This window comes from Leuciscus leuciscus (genome assembly GCF_965113295.1).
Source record: "Leuciscus leuciscus genome assembly, chromosome: 15".
NCBI classification, from domain to species: domain Eukaryota; kingdom Metazoa; phylum Chordata; class Actinopteri; order Cypriniformes; family Leuciscidae; genus Leuciscus; species Leuciscus leuciscus.
In genome coordinates, this window is record NC_138739.1 from 39,907,489 (window position 1) to 39,924,686 (window position 17,198).

The following is a 17,198-nucleotide window of genomic DNA, read 5'->3' on the forward strand; positions in this document are numbered from 1 at the left end:
AGTCGTCAAAATTGACAACAAAAAAATCCAATTATGACATACTAAGTCAAAATTATGGACATTAAAAAGTTGAAATTATAACATACTAAGCCATAATTATGCCATAAAAAGGTGAATTTATAACAAAAAGTGAATGTCATAAATGAAGTCGTGTGTAGGCTATTTCATGTCACTAAATCATAATGACTTTCCATGATGTCATAGCATGGACATAGAAAGTCATGACTTCTTGTCTTGGCATGTCTTCTTTATGTCACAATTTTGAGCTTACACGTCATGATTATTGCTGATTGTGTTAGAAATGTAGTTTCCCACACAATACATCTCATTCACCCCGAAACTTATTCAGACAGCTGACACTTACATTTGCTGTGAACGTTATTGTAGCCTATATTCAAAAGAAATTTTTAAGGGGACAATTTTCATTTACTTAAAGAAAGCACTTTTCAAGCAAACATTTCACACACACAAACATTTTTGTGCTTGAAACCCAGACCATCCCTTATCAGCAGACAGCAGATGCTTCCTGGCTTGATAAATAAACCAACCTCAAAACAGCTTGTTTAGGTTAATAAACAGAGAACTTGTGGGGAAATAAGCTACAGTGACCTTAACAAGCCCTCTTTTCTTTACACGTTCAATGACTGGTTTTTAACATGATCTAGGCTGTAGAAGAGGAAAGCTGTGGTGATCTGCTTTCTTGAGGAGTCTGCCCTCATCTGGACATCTAGCATTACAGCAGGAGATTATGGGCAACACAATGCTCTTAAAACACTTTTTTATGACTTCATAACTTAATTTGGCAGTAGAAGACTTTCTGTGTGTCATTTAGTTTGTAATCGTGTTGTAACTAAAAGCAGAAACATAACTAGCGATGTAGTGAAGGACGCCCGAGCGATTTACCCTTTGATTAAACATGTTCGCTGTTCGATCAACAGAAGCAGCGGCGCCATCTTGTGTCGCTCTACTGACTCCATGGCAGCTCTCCGTCAAACGACACACATTAGTTCGCGTTTGTCATTCACACAACCGATATTAATGTGTAATACATGGATCAGATGTTTAGATTAGCCATCTAGCACTCATTGAAAACCCTTATTGTTCAACTAGATAACAATTTGATTTTAATATCCTTTAGGTGGCAAACATGATGCTTTCTGGCAAGTGCTTCTTATAAAGGACTCAATGTCTCATATAAGTTGTTTCTTCCAGTACTTCTCTAATGTTGTGGTAGTTTTCTCATAGTTGATAAACGTTCTTCCAATAGCATTAAAAGGACGTCGTATCAACGCTAGTTAGCTTTAATGAGTGATTAGCACAAAACGTCTGTGTTCTGATTGACAGACTAGGAAAATGTCACCGGTTTGGCCTTTTATTGCATTATTAAATTTATTAACATGTCTAAGAACGGTCTGAATAAAGTTGTAGATCTTATTTGCAAAACACACAAACCACTTTCAAAAATCACAACCAAACAGTTTAAAAACCATGTTTAATCAAAATGGTTCTTTACATTATGAAAAATCTGAACTGGAAAAAGAAAAAAACCATTAGTCACAAAAGCCAAATTTAATGGATATATAAATTTGACATCCTCACACAGAGCTGTTGTCCGGCTTCAACATTCAAAACTTTCATATAGATTTATATCTCTAAATACTACTAAATAGGTGTCAATTCCATGTATACGTTACAATATGCTTTGCACATTAAAAAGGTACTGCACATTAAACTTGCACCTAAAAATGCAACTAAAAAAAAAAAGATGATGAAATTAAATAAAAATTGAAGGGGAAGAGTGGAAAAACACACACTAACAAAAGAAACGAAAACAAACCGTAGCATGTACAACATGTACCTAAACCAGCAGAGCATAATTACAACATTCACATTTCATTTTTACGCGGATGGTTGAGACGTCTCAGAACTCACAGTTCATGGGGAGCGAGGGGTCGGGGGTCAGGGGTCACTGTACAGTTACTGACGCTTTCTGGAATGTCCTAGAAATGCTCTGACAAAAGTGGATTTAAGCAAATGAAAACAGTTCATTCAATTACAGATTTAATCATCAAACTTAATCTTCTTTCCTTGTGGCCTGTCCCCAAATCCACCTCGTCCACCTGAGGGGGAGAAGAAAACAAACAATAAAGTTAGTTTTCATCTTACATTTATAATTCAATAGTTGTGTTGCTAAAACAAGGCTTAAAATGTTCAGAACAGCACACTGCCAAATGTGTAGTGATTTGCATGAATTAAATGGAATAAAGCTATAAATAAAGCCGGTTCAGCATTGTTCATGTTATTTTTTTACTTAAACTATCCGAGAATTTTAATCCGATCAACATCACATTTGGTGCATCTCTTCTAAAGGCCTTTTCAGAGATCTTGAGTTTATTGAAGCCTTACAAAGTTTGTTTTGCCATGAAACGGGAAGCTGTATTAACTCAAGAATACAAGGTCACTGCCACTCTGTGGCCTCGGGAAAACCGTGAAGAAAGCCACACTATGCTTTTAAACAGGTAAATATAGGAGAATTATGAGAGTGTGCAACAGTTTCTGTAACCAGTAGGTGGCGCGATGACTAACTGAATGTTGGTAGTTAGATGCACTTTGTTCGATCGGATCACTAGTGGATGCTAAATACAGGTGTAAACGGGGTCTAAAACATTGAGCTTGACCACTTCCAGAGGTAGCTGAACACATTCAACCAGATCGCTATTGTAGTGTTAACGCTCATGTGGTCGAATGTTTAAACCGCCACAAAAGACTGACCTAACGAGGAAACATTATGGGAAGCGCTCTAGCCAGACGGGATTTAAACTTTGGCTGGAGACCCAAGTTTGGTTTGAAGATGAGAAGCGTACCAAGCACAATGTTCTCTCTCCATTCCTGATTTCTAACGCACTCGCAGCGTTCGGCTGGTCTTGCGGCTGTTCACATGTTAATTGCGTGAGCTTACTTCATCCATTAGATCAAGAGATCTGAAAAATCCCATTCATTTACCCACCCCTCAAAGAAATCAGGACGGAAATGGTTGAAAGTGGACTAAAGAGATTTAAACACCAGGTGTAAACGGGAATGTGTCTCCCTCATCTCCTTGTGATCTGATCAACCAACACGCATCTTAATACCAGCTGTAAACAGGGCCCAGATGTCTCCAGGCCAGGACTCCTATCAAACAAGTGAAGTTTGGGGCAGATTGGACCTGGCATGCTTGAGTTACTACAGCTTCCCGTTTCATGGCGAAACAAACTTTGTCATGCTGCCATGAAACCTCAAGATCTCCGCAAACGCCTTTAGATGAGACGCACCAAATGTGATGTTGATCGGACTAAAACTCAGTTTAAGTATGACGCCTGGAAATGGTTAGAGACTTTTGTAGATGTGGCACAAGTGTTTTGAATAGTTGACACCTACCTCCTCTCCCTCCTCTGAAGCCTCCGCCGCCACCGCCCCGTCCTCCTCGTCCGCCCCTGAATCCGCCTCCTCTACCGCCGCCCCCTCGGCCTCCGAAACCCCCCCGTCCGCCGCCTCGTCCTCCAAACCCTCCTCTGCCGCCGAAGCCCCCGCCTCGGCCACCCTCGCCCTTGGGCCTGGCGTAGTCCAGGGTCACTCTGCTGCCGTCGATCTCTCCGTCATCCATGGCTTCTTTGGCCGACTTGCAGTCTTCTTCACTGTCGAAGTCTACGAAACCGAATCTGCGGGAGGAAACCGTATTCAGTAAACATTCACGGGGGAAAACCAGCAGCGGATGGTTTCTGTATCGAAACAGCTAAAGATGTCTCACATCAGACATGGGTACTTTCCAATGAAACACCTGGAAACACCTGTTTGACTGTGACTTTGAATCTACTTCTCGTGCGAATCCATACAACGCCACTGAACTGACAGAGAGGAGCTCATGAGAAGCAAAAACCACGGTTTGAGAGAGAGAATCAAACACATCCGTACCCTTTGGATGATCCGGTTTCTCTGTCCATGGCAACTCTGGCGCCAACGGCTCCTTCAAAAGAGTCTCTCAGAGTCTGATCTGTGGTGTCTTCTGACAAACCTTTGACAAACAGGGTTTTTGTAGGTCCTACAAAGTGTGGAAAAAGCAGTTAGCACTTTGATCCTTCAGCATTTGCAAACAATATTAAGCTGATAAAACTTTAAGCTGCAAATCTACAAACCAGAGTTTCCTCTTCCTCCACCGCCTCGCTCTCTCTCGCTCTGACTGAACTCTAATCTGATGCTTCTGCCCTCAATATCTGTGTTGTTGCAATTCTCCAGCGCATCCTTGGCATCCTCCACATTTTCAAACTCCAAAAATGCATATCTAGAAAAACAAAAACAAGACATTAGACCAGTCCAATAAGCTGGAGAAAAAAACAAAACGACAAGATGCTTCTAATCACACCAAGACAACAAATTCAAACATTTCACTTTCTCAATAGACACATTAGCAGCCATTCATTAGTGACGCGAAAACTTGCATGCCATCCCCACACCACTCCTTAACGGATAGATGTTCTTAGCACTGTGAACAAAACTGGCCAATCAATAAACCATATTTAGTGTAAGAGCAGAAGCGGCCATTTGTAAATTGAATGTGTTTGACTTTGGGTGTTAGTGTTATTTTACTTGTACAAAAATCATGCGGCTTTATCTGCAAACTTGTTACAATATTAACTTTTTGTAGCGCAAATAGCTTTAGAATTGAACGCACAGCCAATCTGATTATGAAATGAAGTCACACGCACAGGAAAATTATGTTAAAGGTGTAGCCTTCTCCATTTGATAGCGTGCGCGAAGACATGTGCGCTAGAAAGTTTCACTTTTGTCCAGTGTCTGCACTATTTTTCTCCAGAAGTTAGTGATAAAAATATCTATTCTTTTTAACTCAAGTGGCCTGTATCTCAACCTTGTCAATGTGAGCTGTTGCTGCAGTCTCCAGTATTTTGTTTGTTTGTAGTCCCTTTAGTTCCGGGCCAGTGTTGCCACCTTGTGGAACTACTGATTAATGCGAACATGCGAGTACAAAAACCGGGCATCGCGCATACGTGTACTAGTCCGGTGATGAAATTAGCATCACGCTCACTATACAAAGACTCTTGTGTATGCATAAAGTACACTTTGGCCTTTAGGTCACATGTCCAGAGCTGCTATTAATGCAAATAATAGTTTAACAAAGTAAAGATTTGCAATTATTTGGTAAATTAGAGGAAGAATCCAGGTCTCAGAAATGGAAAAATGGCACAGTGCTTTTTGTACCAGAGTAACAGAGGCATTTCTGCTGATCTATTGTCAGTGACATACTGCATTATTCAGCCAGTTTGACATTTTATTACGCATTACTCAAGACAATTCATCAGCAAATCTGACCGAATCTCCTTGCCGAACATTAGCGTTTGGTGTGAACGTGCATGAGACCTAATAACAGGTCATTATTCCTCTTGATTAAAGATGTGTAGGAGTATGTTGATACAGTAAAGACATTACTGAAGCGCTGGACGTACCCCTTCGGCCTGCCGTTGTTCTGAGGTATTCTGATGGACACGGCCTTCTCAAACACACTCTGGAGGGAATCTTCAGTTGCGCTGAACGCCAGATTGTTTACGACAAGGACTTTGTTTGAAGCACCACCGGTTGATTGAGCTAGAACACAAGAGACACATTAGCATTGATAAACAAAACTAAAACAGGAACAAGGACACCTAGATGGCATCGTTACTCACATCTCCCGCTCTGCCGGCTCTTTTCTCCAGTGAAGTCTACTGTGATCGAGCGGCCCTGAACATCGGCACCTTGTGCCTCTTCCAGCATCTTCTCTGCGATCTCCTCGGTCTTGAACTCAACGTAGGCGATTCTGTCACCAAAGTGGAGGTCGTCAATCAACCATTTGCTCGAAACAAGTTTTATTTGTTACAACACGAACAGCGTCTTAATCTTACCCTCTGCTTGAACCGTTGCTGCCCATCGGTACTCTAATATCAACCGCCTGGTCAAAGAGTTCCTTCAGGTCATCTTGCGTTACGGAGTACGGGAGGTTCTTCACAAACAAAGTGCGTGCATCTCTCTCTGAGGGAAGAAAAGCGATAAAACGTTGGATTCTGGAAACTCAAAGTTGTGGTATAGCATGGCGATGGATCCAGATCAGTACTTGACCATCATGGAATCCACATGAGAGTTCAGGTGTTTGATAAGCTGACATCATTTCTAGACTCGGTTGGATTGACGTTCAAAGCGTCAGCTGTAGGACATTACCTTTTTTGCTTTCCTGGGAGTCCTCCTTGCTTCTGGCCCTGTCGAGTTTCAGCGGCTGGCCCATCAGCTTCTTGCCATTGAGGGCCAAAGCCTTCTGCAAATCCTCTTCAGACGCAAAGTCAACGTATCCAAATTTCCTGCAAAAGAAGTTAAATCAAGAGTCAAATCAACACTCGCAATGCCTTTGCATGAATTTGACTGAAAGATGAGATTCACAATTCTCCTTACTTGGTCCCGCCAAGTCGCACATCCTGAATTTCAAGGCCTTCCTTTGAGAAGAACTTGGAGATCGCAGATTTAATTTCATCAAAGTCCTTATTAGAGTTCAAGTTGCCCAAATAGAGACTGAAACCACCTGAAATTCAACACCAAAGTTAGTTCACCAGACCACGACAAGGAAACACACCTCTTTTTCCTTAAACCAGCATCAGAATTGATAAAAGGTGACATCACATACATCAGTATTAAGTCCCTTTTGATCATCATATGAAGTCAAATGTGCAAGAACTAGAGAATATAGTGCACAAGTCTCACCTTCGCCATCAGTTTTCACTTTCTTGGCAGGCGGTGTTCCCTTCTCTTTTTTAGCCTCAGCTTTCCTCTTCCCTGGAGTGACCGGGGTTTCTGGAGAACAAAACATGGGAGTTTTAGAAATTAAAGACTGCCAAGCTCCAAAAACACCATGGAACTACAATAAAACACTACAAAAACTTCACGGTCATACCGTCTTCCTCCTCATCATCGTCGTCTTCATCATCATCATCTTCGTCGTCATCTTCAGATTCCTCCTTTGCTTTCACCATTCCTGCCTTTTTGGCTTTGGGCGCAGGAGTCGTGTCCATTTCCTCTTCTTCTGAATCTAAGAAAACAATTAAAATCATTTGAGAAAAGCGCAAAATAAAGTCAACGTAAAAAACAAAACATCAGCTCCACAGTATCATCCAAATCATTCAGTATTAAGTCCCTTGTGGTTCATCATATGTGCAACTCTTAAATAAAGAAAAAAAGCCATTCACACACCATCATCTTCGTCATCATCAGATTCTTCCTTGGCTGCGGGAGCTTTAGCTTTAGCTGCAGGTTTAGCGCCCTTTTTAGGAGGCGGGGTTTCTTCCTCTTCAGATTCATCTAAACAGGAACGCAAGTTTAGACAGGGATTTACAACAAAGCCGTGTTCAGAGTGAAAATGACTTCACACTGCCTGCCATCATATTTAAATGTATAACTAGAGCGTTTCGTACCATCGTCGTCTTCGTCAGACTCCTCAGCAGGAGCGGCTTTGGCCGCAGGAGCCGCTTTCTTGGCCGGAGTGGCTTTGGCGGGTGCAGCTTTCTTGGGTGGGGGGGCCTCTTCTTCTGACTCTTCTACACAAGACAGGAAATGGTGCGAATAGAGTTGTTAGAATGTCATTGTCTTGAAATTGCACAACACGAGGATGGTGAATCGGCACATTTTACTATGTTTGATATTCAGATGCAGAATGTAAAATTTAAAGGGGGGAGGGGCTTACTAATGCTCTAAACTATTTATACACTTTTTACATTAAATTGTCAAGCACCATGGCCAACAAAGTCACTTTCAAATGTGCTATACATGAAGTTGAACATTACAAGTCAATTTTTCAAACCATCAATGTTTTAGTATACAAACAGTAATGATAGAATTGGCTTTTACTCCCAATTTGCTTTTTCAATACACATTTAAACAGTGGCTGTAATAAAGGTTTAAATAAAACAATGAAAGCAAGCGTTTCAGTAAAATATTCTTTATAGCTAACTAACAAATTTGTTCATTGAACGGCTCTGAGGCAAATATAACGTTACGTGGCGTATAGTTTACAAGCTGTTTTATTGACGTCTTTAGTAAATTGTTCTGTATATTTGAACATTCCCTCAGATGTTCATTCATGTTTATTTGGTGCTATAACTTGTAGTAAAGACCTAAAGAGCCACATGAACTGTGGCGCTACAAAGGCAATTATGAATTTCTGAATAAAATTTACAATTTGAAACCAGAGACTTTCATATCATGAAGCTTATTACGATCTATTGGATGGAAGGTGCGCCAAAAACAATGGCTAGTGAACTCACACACATCAAACACTGAACAAATAACGATTCTTGGGATTTAAGAATCGATATCTGCTCTCCAAAATGAGAAGAGATTAAACATACTGTTCTTCGCCAGTGTTTTCATACCATCATCATCCTCGTCCTCGTCACTTGACTCCTCAGCAGGCGCTGCTTTCTTAGCCGGGGTCGCTTTAGCAGGCGTGGCCTTCTTTGGGGGGGGAGGAGCTTCCTCTTCTAATGGGAAGAGCAGACAAATACTAATTAGACTTCAGGCTTCGGATTAAAGAGCACTGCGTTGAGAAAACCATCATGGAAAAGTTTGCGTACCAGATTCATCATCGTCGTCTTCGTCATCATCATCCTCGCTCTCCTGTTTGGCAGCAGCTTTCCCGTTCTTCACCGCCTTTACCGGAGCTGCGTTTTTCTTTGCCGCAGCTTTGACTGGTGGAGCCTGTTGATATTAAACTTGGTTATGAATCACGCTGCTAATAAAGTAGTTGTTGCAGAGTCATAGTCAAGTCCTCACCTCCTCCTCATCGCTGTCCTCCTCGCTGGATTCCTCTTCCACATCTTTGGGAGGTGGAGGTGCTTTTTTCTTCAGCGGCGCTTCTTTCTTCGCTGCCTGCAAACATGGACAAATCAGAAGATTTACTGGAACCATTCGGCAAGTTTGGGGCGAAAGATATCAAAGTATTCACAAAAACCCGACAAAATAAGAGTTCAGCATAACTTTAAGAAATTATAACATTTAATTCTAGTGTAGATGTATGTTTTAAATCATAAATGTAAAACATTTATTTGAAAATTGCCAATTTTTTTAAGTGTTACATTATGAATCCAACTAATGAAACATGTTTTTTGACTAACATTTTATTTAATCATTAAAAATGGAACAGAAATTAAACCAAAAACCCACAGATACTGTGTAATAAGCACTGCATAGGACCGCTTTTCATTAAACTTAATGGATTGATAAATTGGACAAGTTTCATTACTTCAAATAATTAGAAATGCTTTTTGATTACTAACATTTAACTGAATCATTAGATCAAAGTACAGAAATTAAAGTTGGGGAAAAAAGGATTTAAGGGCTCAAAATGCGATTAAAGTCGAGCACACAAAACATGCGAACCGCACACATTGTGTTTCCTGCTGAATGAGGTTTGTGTAAGAATAGAGTGTTTATTTGTAAAGCACATCTCACACGCTGGTAGTTTCACTTTCACTTTAATTTAGGCTCATTTTAAAAAAAACTTTTTTTTTTATATATAATAAATGAAAGCCATATATTTCATACGCTTTATACTGCATTCTCATTCCTAATCCTAAAAGGCAAATACTACTATATCATAAAAACATAAATCTTTATCAAATGTAAATCTATTAATGGCATTTGTAATACCAAATATTTGGAGGTGAAACCATTGTTTGTTTTTAGATTACTGATGAAAATAAGATTTAAAATTGTAATATTTATGCACCAAACAGAGGAAGACCAGTCAAAAGCTCCTTTATACACATACAAATGTGTATAAATGTATGCTTGCATGTATGCATATTTATGGCATGTATTTGGCAAACCAAATGTTTGGAGATGCAGCCTAATCAAAAACAATAAATGCTGTATTGTAATGCACACAAAACTAACAAAATGGCCAAAACGTGTTTGCATACTCTGAAGATCGTTTAAATACCACGTGTTTCTCTCGCGCAGCGGATTTTTGCATTTTAAACGTTTGTGTGCGTAATTAAATTAAACTTAAATACACTTAAAACACCAAAAACTGATAAGTAATGTTTAAAAAAAAAAAAGTAAAAAGTTTGGGTTTGAAAGGACTATTCAACAAGCAAAGACCTGCGCGTGAACAAACCCACGTGGGTTCGCGTTACACGTGGAAAACCCACATGCGCGCCACCAGAAGTGTAAATATATATTTTTCGTATAACATGCAAGATTAAGCAATACTCGCGTCGTGTTCGCGTATTATACTCGTGTGAGTCGCGTAAATATGTATTACCAACGCGAGGCGGTTTAATGCAGCGTGTTAAATGTCTGCTCGATCACTTCAAAGAACCAAAATGGAGGCGTTTAGCATCAAGCTGCATCGCTGCACATGGCTAGCACACGAGTCGAGCAAAACCACCACACGATAATAGCGCTACAAACCTCGTTGACCGGCGCAGAGGGATTAATTTACTCTCTCAACACTAAAAAAAAGTGTGTAAAATTAAAACCTAACGCGTATTGTTAATGAGTCTCAGCTGAGGCCTACCAAACGGAGAAGCGTGGTCAGCCCGGGACAACGGGGAAAACAAACAACAAAGACAGATTACATATAAATTACCTCGTTTTAGACGTTACGGTTTATCATTAAAACACAATTTGCACTTTCGAGTTTACGTAGCAACGCTATGAATAACTACAATGGAAATACGTGTGTCGCACATGTGGGCCTTCCCGTTACAAGCAATACAATAAAAATATATAACAAAAAAAAAATCGCATTTTGCGCGTGGCGCACTGCATTGTTACAGCATGTTTGCAGGAATCTTACCTTAGCGAGCTTGACCATGACTGAAGCTGTTTGTGCTGTAAAGCTGGTTTAGCTGTGAGAGTGGCGCAGGTTGGAAGAGTTCAGTCACACGTGCTTCTTCTCTCTACAGGACAGAGGAGCGCGAGCGGATTCGCTTTTAGTACGTCCCGCGAAACCACGCCCAGTGACGTCGCCGTAGTACTCGATTCAGCGAGTCGGCTCGTTTGAACAGTTCGTTTCGATTCAGTGATTCTTTTTGTCAGCAGGTGGGCCATGACATCCTCCTGGCGCGCATGGAGTAAGAGTGTACTGAGTTGATCAATAAGGTTGACATTTACATGGACTTGTGTAGCGAATTAAACGTGGACAAAACAGACCTCTCACCATCCAGCCAATCAATCCCCTAGCCCTAACCCCCCTGGACGAAACCAAGCCCCGCACAATATTTTTAATGCAAAACAAATACATCATCCCTGCACCACTCAGGGGTTTTCAGACTGGGGTCCGGGGACTCACTGGGGCCACATGGGAGTGAAAATAATTAATTTATTAAAATGTGCAGCGTTTCGACCCGAAGGATCTTCGTCAGGCAAACAACAAGTACTTGCACAGGGACTTGAAGTCTGCCTGCCGAAGACCTTTGGGGTCGAAACGCTGCACAGCAGTGGCAGTGCAAGACTTCTGGATGTGCACATACTACTACATTGAAGTGAAAATAAATATATAAATAAATAATATGTGCATATACAGTCTAAAACATTTTAAAATAAAACAAAATATAATAAATTTGATTTAAATAAATAAAAAATTATGTGATAAAACTAACTTAATAAATAAAGCTCGATTTAAATAAAAATAAGAAAGCAGTGTAAAAAATAAATATATTAATTAATTTGATATATACTGTATGTGTGTATATATATATATATATATATATATATATATATATATTAATATACTAGCCTATATATATATGACATTATAAAACTAAATAAATAAAGACTGATTAATATAAAAAGTAAGAATACATTTAAATAAATTAATAAATTATATTAATTAGATATACTGTATATAGAACATTTTACAATAAAAAATAAATATATATATACAACTTAAATAAATAAAATACATTTGATAAAACTAAATAAAGCTTGATTTAAATAAGAAAGGCTGTGTAAAAATGTAACAAAAATGAACTAAGTAACTAACTAAATACATTTCTTAAAACAGTTTTTGAAATAAATGAAATTTTATTTAAATAATTAATATTTTATTAAAATAAATACAATTTAATAAAACTAACTAAATACAACTTAATTTAAATATAAAGAGAAGTGGTGTAAAATGTAAAAATAAATAAATAAAAATGAACCAAGTAACTAAATAAATAAATAAATAAAAAACAATAAATGATCCCTGATGGGATTTTCGTTATGGACTCGGGGAGAATTATAGTTATATGAGGATCCTATAGCTGACGTCCTGACTAACAGTGTCAAAGCCATTTCATATTTCTAGAGGATACTGGATAATATAATATATACTGGACAGAGTTCACGCTCTTTCTTTCTTATAGCCATTTGCAATCGCAATTAGAAGAAATAGAGATATTGAAGGTATAACAATTTCCAGTTTTGAACATAAAATAGCTCTTTTTGCTGACGATGTTATATATTGTTTTTAAAGAAGCTGGACATCCATCCCTTCTGCATCTTAGTGAGATATTTGGGAAATATCAGGGTATCGGATTAATAATTCAAAGTCTTCTACTATGATGTTGAATGAGGAAGAAGGGGAAAATAGCAGTAATGTTAATAATATGTTTAAAACTTCCAGAGTCTCCATATATCTGGGTATTAAAATCCCCCCAAAGGTGGAAGATGCTGTTGTAATAAATTATAATTCTGTTTTTGATAATGCAGCAAATGATGCACCTCATTACCCATAATAGGGAGGATAAATATATAAAAAATGAATATATTGCCCTATGTTTTTCAGCATATCCCTCTAGCACCTCCAAGCACCTTCTTTTCTAGCCTGAAGAGGCTTGTTACTGAATTCACATGTAATAATAGACTTTATGATAGAGGTGGGCTTCAGTGCCCTCGTTTCCAATGGTATTATTTGGCAGTTCAATTAAGATTTATTCAGTTTTTTTGTTTGGTTTCTCTCGTCTTCTCACGACTGCGCCTATGGTTAGAATTGGAAAAAAATTCTATTAAATCAGATTTATCTTTGGAAACGTATCTATGTGACTCAGACTGTAAAGTATTAAAGAAAATGAATCCAATAGTTTTAAACATGAAACGCAGAGATATTTGGGTATCTCGTATACAAATTCATTATCTCGTTACTGGGATGGGGAAATGCAACATGCTTCAAATTATGGGCGGAGAAAGGTATTAAAAATATAAAGTATGTTGTATATAGAAGATAGACTAATGTCCTATCAAGAAGTGATTACTAAATTTGGAATATCTAGAAATATATATATATATATATATATATATATATATATTAGGTATTTGCAAATAAGGACTTTTATTTTGTAATTTCAGAAGCGTTTTTATAAATACACCACTACCTTTATCCATCTTGGAAAAGGAAGTCACCAAAAAATTGTTGTAGTAAAGGTCTGATTTCACTTTTATATAACGTGGATCTTCTGCAAACTCTCGATTAGAGGAATGGAGGACGGACCAATGAATGATCGGAGAGATGCTCAGAAGCAAACTGTTAATACAAGATTTAAAATGTTACAGTATAATTGGCTAATGCCCAGCATTATTAAACAAATTCAACAAGAATATTACAGACATATGTCCTAAATGTATTCATTGTGTGTGTGGGAGTGTGAAGAGATCTCGAAACTCTGGAAGGGAGTGCAGACTATGATAGAGAAAATAATCAATGTTACAATTTCTCTTGAAACTATTTTTTTTATATTAGACTTATAGTAATCTTACATTGAGAAGAAGAGAATATATTTGTGTCTATATACAGGCGTTTTCGGATGGGGGTCCGGGTCCCTCGCACTAGGATGATCCGTGGGAAGGGTTGAACAGCCGTGATATAGAGTGAGTCTGCAGTGTAAATACCAAACAAGAATATCATTCGGTTTTTCTGTATTATTTTAGAGATGTTTTTACATATATTTAATCTAATTTTTATTTTCAGTTGATTAATTGATTATGTTGATTAAGTAACCAAGTTAATTAATATAGGGGAACTATTATGCATAATTCAGTTTTATACAGCCTTTGTGTCTCGGAGCAGTTCATAACAGATATAAACTCACAATCACAAGTTAAGCTTCCGTACTGTTGATAACACGCGTTTGAACAAACACACCGTATAGCCTATGGGGTGCGTTTCCCAAAAGCATCTTTGGCCAGAATTATCTTTGTATTAATAAAATAATTAATTTTGTGTTCAAAATTATTCAACAAATATTTTTCGGAGTTTCTAGACTATTTTAAATGTCGTGCATGGCTTGTGCCGACCGGTTGGTTATGATCGTGTAACAGGGGCATTAGGAGCTCAACAGCGCCACATGTTTCCAATGTAAATCTGTGGTGAAAATTGGAAGTGCATCTTGTTTTTATGATACATCAACATTAGTTCCGGACAATTCCACATCGATCCGCATCAGCACAGTCAGTGTATATCAGTCTGTGTTAGTTCAGCAACGCTGATTTCACGCAGCCGCCATTTTGAAATCGAAAGTGAGGCTCCGGTGGGAAGAACCCCGGAAGTAAAGATAAACAACAATGCCTTGGATTACCAACCTGAAGCTGCTGCCGCGATTTACACTATTGGATGTTAATATCCAATATAGGATAGGCCTATGTATATAGTTCATTCCTGCTTCGTTTTTTACATTCTGAATTATATATAAAAATATATATTTTATTTATAAATGAATTTCACTGTATATAGTCTAAAGTATGAAAGAAATGTTTGTACATTTTTAGAATTGACACAACATCATTAAACACAACAATACGCTATCACATTCACGACTCTCCTGTGATTAAAGGCGACACTTCCGGTTTTCTTCCCACCGGAGCCTCGCTTTCGATTTCAGAATAACGGCTGCGTGAAATCAGCGTATTAAATGAATGTAGGCTACTATATTTTAGTTCGATAATGTTTTCATATTTTGTATTTTTATGGGATTTTATGGTACTTAATTACATTTATGGATCCATTTATTACCTATTATTGATCACTTTTTGAGCATAGACCTGTAAATTAAATTTCCAAATTAAACTGTTGTAAATCTTGAATGCTCTGGACTTTATTATTATGAAAAATGCATAAAAATACTATTTTTAAATTGTATATGAAATATATTTTTCCAAAACATGTTTTACTCTAAAACTGTGAGAAAATCAAAGCCATAAATCTAAACAAGTTTTGTTCCAAATTTGAGGTTGATATCCCCCCAAAAAAGAGCTTTCAGTAACACTTTGTTTGTGCGCAGTACCAAACGCTTCCACTAGATGAAGTTTTATATATAGCGCCTTTACCTAGCTAGAGGTCGCTTTACATTGTACATTACAATACATTTGCACACCCACATTGCAAACATATATAGCCACATTATCAAAAATACACATTTACGTTTTTAGCTGAGTCTTGAAGGCAGACAAAATATATAGAATAACATGTAAAAAAAAAAAATATATATATAGCCTATATATATATATATATATATATATAATTTTTATTTATTTTTTGTATATTTTATTGGTTTAACCCAGTTCCCCATGCGCTCATCGTGGTTAGGCTACTCTAATTTATCTGAGAATCGATGTGGCTTTATATTCCTCTCCTGAATTTTTCCACAACTCGTAACATTCTAAATCAATATTCATACACAATAAATACTACATTAAAGTGTGCATTCTAAGATAGCAATCTATGTAGTACTGTATGAGCAGGGGTGTTCAATCCCGGATACTGTCTGCCCAGTAGAGTTAAGTTTAGCTCTCTAACCTAATAAAACACACCTGAACCGTGAACCAGCTAATCAAGGGCTGTGTCCCAAATCGCCCCCTGTACTCTTAAATAGGGCACAGTGATTTGTAGTGGTGTCTGAAACCATAGAGGACGTTATCGAGTGCACCCATTCAATCCCGTAATGCACCGCAACAACGAGTGTACAATTGATGCTGTGCTCAACGGCTACAGAATACCCATAATGCACTGTGAGAGTCGTGTGTTGAATGAATTCCCACGTGTGACCAGAAGATGGCGCCACAGCTGAATCATCCATCCATCCATTACAAACCGCTGGTCCAATGTGGCTACAGCGTAATACCATACAGGTATACATTCCTTTTTAATTGATTATTAGATTGTTTAATTATGGTTTATGTATGATAGTTTCCATGACAGAGTTCAAGATAAATCTTGTCATTACTGGAGCTGTCAGTTTGCTACGTATTACAGTTTTTCTCAATTGTTTACACACATTTTCTGGTACTTGAGGCACAATGACCACAACATGTAACTCATTCACCAACCCCCTGAACCAGTTCTGCTAAACTACAAGCACAATTCCTGCTTTACACTCAAATTGCAGTTCTAAAACACACTTTTTTCAAAACACTACACACAATTCTCTGCTTTTGGCACAATTTTCATGCAGAAAATCTCTTGTTTTCACAAGGAACACACTGCCATTCAAATATGCACACTGACTCATCACATGGGCAAACACCCGTCACACAGTTTTACAATTAGCAATCAGAGCTTTAGCATTAAGGGCAACAGGTCAGCTCTTCAATGGAGCAATGGATGCCAACATTGGATTTTTATTTTATTTTGTTACTGTAACTGTATACAGTAAATTCTTCTGTTGTTTTGTATGTAGACCACTGTATGTACAGCTTTGTGTTGCTTGGGATGTACACGGTGTACATTGCTTTTGTGGGAAAAATAAAATATATTTGTTACCATGTATTTGTGTGTTCTGAGTATAAAAACAATATTCTCAAATATTTTACAGCACACTTATGTACTGTCTGTAGTAAGTGTAACACTGAACAAAAAAAGGCCTAAGTCATTATGATGAATGGAGAAGAAGTGTTTTCCATTCATCATAGTGTTTTCCATTGAGCACATCAGTGTTCAACTGGTTCTTATAAATGTCTATTCATATGATGGTTTGTGTGTGTCATTTGAAAACAAAATACCATTTTGAGAAGAAATAACATTGTTTTGAATGAATGTAAAGTTTCATTTTGCAGGAGAATTGAGGGGTTTTGCCCATTGTGTGTGTTTTTTTGGATTTGTGTGTAGAGTTCTGAGAATATGAGGCATGCTTTCAGAAAATGTG

The 17,198-nt window shown here is 37.9% G+C and overlaps 1 protein-coding gene and 1 long non-coding RNA gene across 3 annotated transcripts in view; both read right to left on the reverse strand.

The window, feature by feature from the left end:
• Positions 1 to 17,198, reverse strand: part of LOC309475383 — a 308,063-nt gene that overhangs the window by 59,199 nt on the left and 231,666 nt on the right. The window lies entirely within an intron of this gene.
• Positions 1,476 to 11,031, reverse strand: ncl (nucleolin). Of its 2 annotated transcripts, none has more exons than XM_082138120.1 (17): positions 10,874 to 11,031; positions 8,845 to 8,940; positions 8,646 to 8,769; positions 8,445 to 8,552; positions 7,488 to 7,610; positions 7,267 to 7,374; positions 6,971 to 7,105; positions 6,781 to 6,870; positions 6,475 to 6,601; positions 6,247 to 6,383; positions 5,934 to 6,060; positions 5,718 to 5,848; positions 5,499 to 5,637; positions 4,173 to 4,318; positions 3,952 to 4,078; positions 3,418 to 3,698; positions 1,476 to 2,120 (listed from the first exon to the last, which is right to left on the reverse strand). In XM_082138120.1, exons 1-17 carry the CDS (start codon positions 10,889 to 10,891, stop codon positions 2,062 to 2,064), a joined length of 2,076 nt encoding a protein of 691 aa, XP_081994246.1. In that variant the 5' UTR covers positions 10,892 to 11,031; the 3' UTR covers positions 1,476 to 2,061. The 2 variants fall into 2 exon arrangements, with proteins under 2 accessions (XP_081994246.1, XP_081994245.1); XM_082138119.1 differs by having other exon boundaries at positions 8,421 to 8,552.

What these genes read in the sequence shown, in the direction of transcription:
- ncl (XM_082138119.1), bottom strand. An exon ending in GAAAACACTGGCGAAGAACA is followed by an intron (nt 7,611 to 8,420) that starts GTATGTTTAATC and finishes TGTCTTGTGTAG; the next exon opens with AAGAGTCAGAAGAAGAGGCC. An exon ending in GAGCCGGCAGAGCGGGAGAT is followed by an intron (nt 5,638 to 5,717) that starts GTGAGTAACGAT and finishes CTTGTGTTCTAG; the next exon opens with CTCAATCAACCGGTGGTGCT.